At 35.3% G+C, this 10,465-nt stretch overlaps 1 protein-coding gene across 16 annotated transcripts in view; it reads left to right on the forward strand.

The window, feature by feature from the left end:
* The window catches only part of BCL2L13 (BCL2 like 13), an 85,123-nt gene that overhangs the window by 38,193 nt on the left and 36,465 nt on the right, over window positions 1–10,465 (forward strand). For 6 of the 16 annotated variants that reach the window (XM_004773763.3, XM_045071574.1, XM_004773759.3 and 3 more), the window contains 2 exons: window positions 753–909; window positions 4,734–4,803. In XM_004773763.3, the coding sequence (XP_004773820.1) occupies window positions 753–909; window positions 4,734–4,803 (227 nt within the window). Of the gene's footprint in view, window positions 1–752; window positions 910–1,516; window positions 1,645–3,004; window positions 3,135–4,733; window positions 4,804–10,465 lie in introns of those variants that run through there. The other 10 variants (XM_045071572.1, XM_013046438.2, XM_045071571.1 and 7 more) reach the window with 8 other exon arrangements.

The raw sequence follows: 10,465 nt of genomic DNA on the forward strand, positions 1-10,465 counted from the left end.
TCAGCAGGGAGCCTGCTTCCCTCTCTCTCTCTGCCTGCCTCTCTGTCTACTTGTGATCTCTCTCTGTCAAATAAATAAAATCTTTAAAAAAAAAAAAAAAGAGTTGGACATTTAACTGACTGAGCTACCCAGGTGCTCCTTGGCTTCTGTGTTTTAGCAGTCAGTTTAGTCTTTTTTCTTGTAAAACTAAGAATTTCCATAAAAATCTTTCCTTTAAAAAAAATCTCTAAATATTAAGCCTTGTGTTCTGGAATGATTAATATCGCGTAATGATTGACCCTTTTAAGTGGCTTTTAGCCATTAGCTTGTTTCCAGTAGTAGACGTCTTAAAGAGGTTTGTTTTTTTTTTTAAGATTTTATTTATTTATTTGACAGAGAGAGAGCTCACAGTAGGCAGAGCGGGGAAAGCAGGCTCCCTGCTGAGTAGAGAGCCCGATATAGGGCTTGAACCTAGGACCTGAGACCATGACCTGAGCTGAAGGCAGAGGCTTTAACCCTGAGCCACACAGGTGCCCCAGTTCCTTGAGTTTTTATAGCACAACGTTTTTTCCCTCAAATTTTAAATTTTTGGGTTTTAAGGTTTTGTTTGTTTGTTTAATAGTAATTTCTGCACCCAATGTGGGGCTTGAACTTCTGACCCCAAGCTCTTCCAACTGAGCCAACCAAGCATGCCTGCAGCACAACTTTGGTATTATATATTAAAATAGGGTTTTGTTTTGTTTTTTTGTTTTTTGTTTTTACCCTGTCTTCAGCATTCACCAGCACAGGCTTTGACCGTCATACTTCTCCTGTGTTCAGCCCTGCTAACCCAGAAAGCTCCGTGGAAGACTGCTTGGCTCATCTTGGGGAAAAGGTCTTACAGGAACTGAAAGAGCCTCTACAAAAGGCGTTGCAAATGCTCCTCAGCCAGTGAGTTACCATTGCTGAGGGGAATGTGCTTCTCTAAAGTAGTCTCTGGATCTCTCATGCAGCACTGGATTGGTTAAGGCTTTGTTTTAGGTGAACGGTGTTACTTCTTTTCTCACTTCCCTTTTTCTGTCTTTGCTTTCCTGAAGCATCTGTTTGTGTTTTGAGTGACAACTTTTACATCAAAGGGGCGACTTAACTTTTCTGACATGGATTTGATCATTTATGTTTACTTGTTGAACTGTCAGGTTTCAGCAGATGCTTTCACTGCTTTGTAAGTGTAAATATGAGCTATTTCACTTGTCCTGACCACTTTTTACTACGATTCTGTCTGGGGGCCAACATAAATATAATGGTTAGGGTTTTATGCATTGTAATGTAGGGTTAACATCATATCAGTATTTTAGGTATCCCAAATGTTGCTAAACTTTGCTGTTGTAACATCTGTCCATGACACTGTTGCCACATTCTTATAGTGGGAGCTTCTCTGCTAACTATGGTTTTGACTGTTAAAGCTCAAGGCAAGATGCTTGCAGTGAAAGTACTTTAAAATAGAACCAAGTCATTTGCTGTACATCTTAAAAATTTTTTCCTTTAATTCTTTGTTGAGAATCATTAAAGAATTGATACGAATTAGAAAAATATTGTTCTAATGAAGAATGACACCTGAAACAGGATGAAGACTGTTTCTTCACTAAATGGGTCAAAATTGAGATGCCAGATTACTGATGTAGTAAGGTAATTTCTTACTTTCACATAACCAAAGATTGTATGTTGCCATTTATTAGAAGGAAGCATTTGGGAGTTTAAGCAGAATTCATTTTGTTTCTGCCAATAGCAAATGTAAAAAATCCAAGTTATGTATAAGACACTGAAATGAAATATTTGGACTTTCTTAACTTTATATATAGAAAAATTTAAAAAGAAAATGTGAACAGAAGATTATGGTGTCAGAAAATAAAACTTAAATAGGAAATTTGGTTGTGCAGTGGTGACTTTAAGAGTGTTCTCTCTAGTTCAGGGGCCCTGAGAATGTGAGGGACAGGGTGAGTGGGTGGGGTTTGTTAGGCCTTTGCTAACCCTTCTTAAACCAGAATAGCTATATTTTCATATATTTTTTAAATTGAGGTTTCATGTAAGATTTAAAGAAACCTACTGTTTTGCCAAAACGAAGAAAAGCTTGTAAAAGCTATTGGGATTGGGAGTAAAATAACTGAGAAGTAGAAGACAAAAAATACTGTCTGTAACTTTGATAAAAACTATTTGTGGCTAACCATTTCATTCTATATCGAAATTTCCCCATCTATTAACTTTAACTTTACTAGGGTATTATAAGCTCTCCGAAGAACAGTATCATATAGGTAAAATACTTTTCATAATCTACAGGAAAAATTGATAGCTTCTCACTGTAAAGTAAATTACATTACATTAAATTAATTAATTACATTAAAAAATATATAGTTAGGTGAATACTTGGTGTTTTTAACCCCCCAAACTCTGAATACTGACTATTTATTTTTATTTTTATGTATTAACTTAAAGATTTTATTTTTAAGTAATTTCTACACCCAGGGTGGGGCTCAAACTCACAAACTTGAAATCAAGAGTCACACATGCCACGGACTGAAACAGCCAGGCACTCCTGACATTATTTTTTAAACTGGTACCTCTGGTTGTATGTCAGAGTCAGACCTCTTTATGAATAAATTTTTTTTCAGTAATCTACTTTTGAAAGTTGTTAAGCTTTAGTACTAATACCTTAGAAGTATCTAACTGATGATGAACTAGAAGTATTATATACAGGTTAATAGGAATAATTTGTAAGGTGGAAAATACCACTTACTCTTTCAGTTTTGTTCAGGTGGGAAATTAGTCCTGAACTCATTGGAGAGCCAAGCACCAGCAGTGTGAAAATGTTCCCTCTGCCCCTTTTTCTTCTTTGCTCTGTTCAGATAGCTCATTAGATAGAACCAATTTTTCAGCTAGTTGCTTTTCTATGTTTTAGATTTCCTTTGAATGTTTTATTTTAGTCTGCTGGATCTTTTATGTGCATGTATGTGTGTACATATAATGATTCAAATCATGTTTCATTCTGAAGGATGCTAACGTACTTTAGCCTGATAGACAGACTACCAATAAGGACTACTGTGACCCACAGCAGCATCAAACAGTTCAGGAAAGGAAGTGAAGGGACTGATAGACGCAAGTAAACTTCAGGGAGAATATAGGTAGGTAGATTATATAGTATCTGAAGTTCAAGTTTTATAACTATGTACTACTTAAGCCCAAGGCTTTTAAAAAATTCTAAACTTACTTTAATGGTAATATAATATCAGGAAGGTAGTACACAACATCTTCCTAAAAAGGTCATCCATATATCTTAACCTCCTTTCAGCATCACTGTGGTATTGATTTTATATTGACTTGTGTGAAAGAATGATACCTGTGTCAACAGAACTGGTTTCTGAAGTATGTGGACCAGCACTGTACAACAGATAAAATGCAAGTCATGAAAAGCAATTTAAAATGTCCTAGCAACCGTATTTTTAATCTATTTTATTCTACCCAGTATATTCAAAATATTAGTTTTAACAGGTATTCAATATAAAGATATCAATGAGCTATTTTACATTTTTTTCCCTTACTAAGTCTTAGAAATCTAGTGTGTATATTGTGCTTTCAGCATATCACTAGCCACATTTCAGATGACCATTAACCACATGTGGCATTGAGACATTATTGTGACATGTTTCAAATCCTAATTTAAAATAGGACTAGTGTGGCCTTTGGACCCAGATCTAGTTGGGTGTGAATTCCTGCATTGCTGCTTGCCAACTGTGCGCATTTGGGATAGTTTCTTAGCTTTCCTGAACTTCAGTTTCCTAATGTATAAAATGATAGTATGTAAGGTAAAATATAAATATATAATAATATAAAACTGAACAGTAGGCTACTGATAAGTGGTAGCTGTCTTCCATTATTAAATTTCATAGGCTGAGGAAATTACAGACCAGAATCAGATGAGAACATGCCTTTGGAATGGATTTTAAAATCCTATAAAAGCAAGAATTCTTTCCTTTATTTTGTATATGTGATTAGTTTGCCAACAGAAGTGAGGGGTAAATTTTATTAAATGTGATATGCTACTTGGTACAAAGTATTTTTTTTTTTGTTGGTGGTTGTTAATTTGTAAATGAAACCAAGTCTTATACATAGTACCTAAAGTCCATCAGTAAATTACTGAGTGTTGTCATCACTGTGATTTCAGTTCTGGTATGACTAGAACTTAACGTGGAAATAATCAGAAAGGCTTATCTCTGCTCTCCAGGATTTCATGTCATAAGACGCCAAGTTAAAAATAGAGCTCTGTTTACTGGCCTTCTCAGTTTGAGAAGTCTTTCAGTGACATGCTTAATTTTGAGGTGTTTGAGGTTTTTTGCCTTTTAAAAAGTTAAAATTGTACTTTCACTAATGAGATCATTTTTGTTACTGTTTTATCTTACTTTAATAACCCAAATGTGTGCTTATCTGCAACATGGAAATCCTCTTGGAGAAGTTTCAAACAATTATTTTTAAAGTGTTATTATTTATCTTGTTATGTTATTAGCTGTTTTCCCAAGCTGATAGCATGCCTCCGCCAATAGGGAATGCTTAAAGTAAATGCATACCAAATGCTAAAAGCCATGTCTCAGACAAAACAGTATACTGAATATTTTTTGGTACTTTAGAGAAAATTCAACACAGAATAGTGACTGTATATTTATTCATCTGGAAATCTAGAATTTTCCTTCTTTGTGACCCAGACTTTTAAAAAAAAATCTCTACAGGCCAGTGACATATCAGGCATATCGGGAATGTACACTGGAGACCACAGTTCATGCCAGCGGCTGGAATAAGGTATTAACCAAATTATCTTTTCTCTTACAAGATTTTAGTGTGTTGATTAAAGTGTAGGAGAAATTGTTAAAATCATATAAGAGAAAACTGTTAGAGCTCATTATTTAATGCATAAATCCAATTGTGTTAATGGGTGTTTTTGAGTAAAGCGTTTTTTTGATTAACACTGTGAGGCTCTGGTTGGCCCCAAAATATGTGTCCCATAGTATGCTATTCTTCCTTCCTATCTATTCTTGAATTTTCTATCATTTCTTCACTTCTCCATATCAGACATGACACTTATCTCCAGATGGTTTTTTGTTACCCTGTGTGTATGTCTTGGGGTGAAAAAGAATAAGAGCTTCATTTGCAAGACTGCTTCTTCTTGTCCCTCCCCTTTTTTTTGTTCTTCTAGTTCTTTTAAATGATTAATACCATTTGTGTTTTATAGTTTACAAGGTATCTGAATGTCACATCTCATTGGATCATTACAACCATCCTTTTCAGAAGACAGAATGGATTTTATTAGCTTTTGTTTTGTTATATATTTAGTTATATCAGGTGAATAATCAGAGAAAAAAAAGTTAAGTGATTTCTCCAGGACCCTTTGACTAAGAAATATTGGAACCAACACTAGAGCTGAGATCTCAGATCTTCTGATTCCAGCTTTAGTGTTTTTTTCTACTGTACCATACCGCTTAGCCATGATCTCGGACTGTGTTATCCATTTATCACCTTGAAAAGGCAGAAAGTCTAAGGAAATGCAGTATAGTGGGGCTCCCCTCAATATGAGGAAGAAGTGTGGCCCTTAGCGATCTTGTGCTAGAAATGAGAAAAATTCAGTAGAATCATTTTTATAAATAGCCACCTCTACTCTGAATTGATTTTTTTTTAAGTTTTCATTTTATCCAACAATTTCACACATCACTCAGTACTCATCACAAGTGTACTTCCTAATCCGCGTCACCTATTTAAACCATCCCTCCACCCCCTGCCCTCTATTCAGAACTGTTAATAATGTGAGCCAGACCATGTGATTTACGTACCTAAGTGATGTATATTGTTTTTAGTCACTTTATAATACAGGCCTTGGAAGCATTATAGGATAATAATTAGCATCATAGGTTTTGTAATTGGACTTGTTTCAAGTATCAGCTTTGCTACAGACTAGATGCATATCTTTGGACAGTTTATTAAGCTCTCCAAATCTAAATTTTCTTTTCTTTTCTTTTTTTTCATTTTTAAGTTTTTTTTTTTTTTTAAAGATTTTTATTTATTTATTTGATAGACAGAGAGAGATCACAAGTAGGCAGAGAGGCAGGCAGAGAGAGAGGGGGAAGCAGGCTCCCCACTGAGCAGAGAGCCCGATGTGGGGCTCGATCCCAGGACCCTGAGATCATGACCTGAGCCGAAGGCAGAGGCTTAAACCACTGAGCCACCCAGGCGCCCCATCATTTTTAAGTTTTGTTTAAGTAATCTCTACACCCAACATGGGGCTCTAACTCATGATCCCGAGATCAGAAGTAGCACACTCTTCCAACTGAGCCAGCCAGGTGCCCTTCTAAATCTTCATTCTCACATATATGAAATGGATCTAATACTAACCTCAAAAATTTTACTAGATTTAAATGATATAATGTAGGTTAAATGCTTATTTAGCACATTGCCTGGCATCATAATAAACATTCAGTAAATAGTGGCTATTAAGTTAGATTTAAGGTCTGAGAATTTGTTCCAAAATAGTCACTGTTACGGGGTTTTACTAGGTTATTTAGCTGCAAATAACTTATTTTAAAAGTTTGTTTAATTTCCTTTTTTTGTTTTTTTGTTTTTTTTTTTTAAAGATTTTATTTATTTATTTGACAGAGAGAGATCACAAGTAGGCAGAGAGGCAGGCAGAGAGAGAGAGGAGGAAGCAGGCTCCCTGCTGAGCAGAGAGCCCGATGCGGGACTCGATCCCAGGACCCTGAGATCATGACCTGAGCCGAAGGCAGCGGCTTAACCCACTGAGCCACCCAGGCGCCCCTAATTTCCTTTTTTTGGAATTAAAAAAAGTCCTTAGTATTTAAAATACACTTATTTATTTAATAAATAAAAATGAGCGTGGTTATGATATATTTCTTAGTATGTCAAACAACACATGTTTAAGTACCTAATATTGCTCGCCTTCTTCCCATATTTTATGTTTTCTTCCTTTCACTTTGTCCAGTGACTGTTAATAATCAACTCTTGTATGTTCTCCTCCCCTCGATCCTAGGGTTGTCCTAAAAAAAATCCGAGTAAACCCCAGACTTCACTATCTCTCTTCACCTATCTGATTTTTCCATTGTCTGCTTCATTTTAGTCCCTCAACTGAACCAAAGGCCAAGGCTGTGGCTTAAATAAATTCCTCATATAAATGAGGCCTGCCAGTTAGAGTATTACTTGCTCTGTTGAATCCAGTATTACTTTCCTACTGAGTCCTCTAGGGCTGAAAATAATATGGCTGTCTGGTCGGTAAATGAGGCTTAAATGAAACACACATCAGAGAGAAGAGGAAGAAAAATGTCCACAGAGCATGCCGTGTTAGGGATAAACTGAGTATCTGTTTATTTGTATAGGGATTCTGAAAGCATCTTGATAGAATACTCCATCATATCAAAAGAAGTAGGGGAAAAATCTGGTCACAATCCTGTATTAATAGTATGATCCTTTAAAAAAAGAAGTTTAAAAAAAAAAAGGCCATGTATAAATGTAGGTATGTATATGCCTAGAAAAATAATTGAAATATGTGCCAAAACATATTTCAAATACATATTACAAATACATAGTAATTATCTCTAAATTACAGGGTCTTTTCCTTCTTCCCCCACCCCCACATGGGTATTTTCTTTTCCTATGTAACTCTCTCCTGAGAAGAAAAGTAGAAAATAATGATCAAAGAGAAGAAGCCATGAAATGCTCAACTTTGCCTTTTCTTGGGGATGTAGACCCTACCAGAAATATAATTATGCTTAAATACACGAATAGAAGGCACTGTGCGTGCCGTTGGACTGCTGACTATAACTACATTATCTGCAAAGTTCCATGACTGCTCATGACACATTAATGATCACTGTCTTTTTTTGACCCTGATAGAAACAATTATTTTGATGGTGTCCTGGTACTGTAAATGGTGTGCAGAGACACACCACGCTTACATCTTACTGTCTTCTTTTTCTCACCTTCTTTATATCCTTTTTGTTAAAATAAACACTGTAGGGGTGCCTGGCTGGCTCAGGCAGTAAAACCTGTGACTTGTTCTCAGGGTTGTGGGTTCGGGCCCCATGTTGGGTAGAGACTACCTAAAATAAAATCTTTTTAAAAATAATAATAAAGTAGGGACACCTGGGTGGCTCAGTCGGTTAAGCTGCTGCCTTCGGCTCAGGTCATGATCCTGGGGTCTTGGGATCGAGTCCCGCATCAGGCTCCTTGCTCAGCAGGGAGCCTGCTTCTCTCTCTGCCTCTGCCTGCTTGTGTTCCCTCTCTCTCTCTCTCTCTCTGACAAATAAATAATAAATAAAATCTTTACAAAATAATAATAATAAACATTGTAACTATAAAAAGAGAGCCAGCTGTAGTGTTAATACATGCTGTTCATAGTGTAACAAATAAACTTTAGAAAAATAATAGCAAAAATAAATGAATTATTTGCCTTGGTTAATTTTTAGTGACCTACTAAATCACTAATATTTTAAAATCTTTATTGAAATTTCAAGCATACATAAAAGCACAGCAGATAGCATAGCAAATCTCATGTATCTTGTCATTCAGCTTCAGTAATGATCAATATTTGGCTTAGTCTTCTTTCATCTGTTTCCCGCTGTCCCCCAGATTATTTAGAAGTAGGCCCTAGACATCATTTGATTCATAAATGGATTAGTGTGTATTTCTAAGGATGATATAAGCCCTTTTTTTTGAAGTATCCTTTTTAACCAACTGATAATACCACTATTATACCTCAGAATGTTAACAGTAATTCTGTCATCGCATAATCTGTTTAGTATTCAGATTTTTCTCACAAAGGTATTTTGCTAAGATGATTTGTTTAAACCATGATCCAGACAAGGTCTGTGCATTGCATTTGGCTGATAGTCTCGTCTTTACTTAAAAAAAAAAAATTGAAATATAATCCATACCATAAAATTTATATTTACTTCCCTAAAGCATACATTTCAGTGTTTTTTTAGTACAGTCACATAGTTATGCAGACATTTCCCTTGTCTAATTCCAGAACATTTTTATCTTCCCATAAAGAAACCCCACAATTTTTAGTAATCACTCTCCATTTCCTGTCCCTCCCAGCCCCCAGTGACATTACTCAGGCTCTTTAAATTTCCCTATTCTGGACATTTCATATAAATGCAATCATGTAATATGTGTCTAAAGCTCTTTTAATATGTAGGCTTTCTTTCTCTCTCTCTTGTTTTTTCCTTGCTTACAAGTTATTTCTTCTGTAAAATTTCCTGCTTTCTGATTTTATTGACTGTATCACTGAGATGTCATATAACATATTCCTCTGTATCTATATTTCCTTTCCATTGGTAGATAAATCCAGAAGCCTAATCATACTCAGGTTTAATCTTTTTGGCAAGAGTACTTATTGGTGATGTTTCTTATTTCCTCTTGCATCACACTGGGTGTTACATAATGCCTGGTTGTCACTTAAATTTTGTTTTGAAGCAGATAAGTCAAACATTCAAACCTAATCAATCAATACAGGTAAAATTTGTGGGATATGATATTTACTAGAGTTGTTAAGTTATAAATTGGTTGCTAAATAGTAAATTGATGGGTCAAAATATGTTTTTTATCATTATAAATACCTATTGGAAGAGACCCTTAGAGCTATAAATTAATATACCTCATTTCTGTACCCAATAAGCTATACTTTCTTTAATTATAAGATAATATTGTTAGCATGGTACCTGTGGTGAGACAGTGAATGGTATTCCTTTTTGATGGCCAAAATTACCTTAGCATTCCTTTTTGGAAGTTATTGGAGAGAAAAATAATTTATATGTGTTGTGGAGATTACTATTATCCAGTAAGGAAATGACTTACAGGAATCCAAATAGTAAGATTTGATTCCTTCTTAGCCTTAGAGATATGAATAGTGGAACCTTCTTGGGGATCCGGATTTTTTGTTTTTTGGGGTTTTTTTTTTTAGTACTGTGGGAGGGGGAGTGCAAAAAAAAATATCAGGTATAAGGTGATAGTTTCTTGTGGGTAGTACACTACTAAGTTGATGGACTCAGTTGTAGAAATAACTTATGGGGTTTTTTGTGTGATCACAAAAATCAGAGGGCAAGTGGTTTTTTTTTTTTTTAAACTATATTAAGACAGTCTAAATTATACTTAAAAGATAGTGAGCCTGGAAATCATCATCTAGGTCCCTGAAGATAGGATGGCAAGTAGGTAAAAGAGAGCACATATCATCAAGAATATTACAGTTAGAATTTGTTAGTCTTGTACAATGAAGTTTCTGTACTCTGGTTACTGCATTTCAAGAAAGAAAAAATTGGGATGGAGATCTGGGAAGGGGTAATCTCAATGATCAAAGCAGTGAAGGAATTGCCAGATGAAGAACAGACTAAAAGATTAGTAAATTTCAGCCTAAAGAGTAGAGTAAATGAGAGGGAATATGATTAAGGACTCAAGACAG

The sequence above is a fragment of the Mustela putorius genome, unplaced genomic scaffold (genome assembly GCF_011764305.1).
Source record: "Mustela putorius furo isolate JIRA1106 unplaced genomic scaffold, ASM1176430v1.1 tig00003988_pilon_pilon_pilon, whole genome shotgun sequence".
NCBI lineage: Eukaryota > Metazoa > Chordata > Mammalia > Carnivora > Mustelidae > Mustela > Mustela putorius.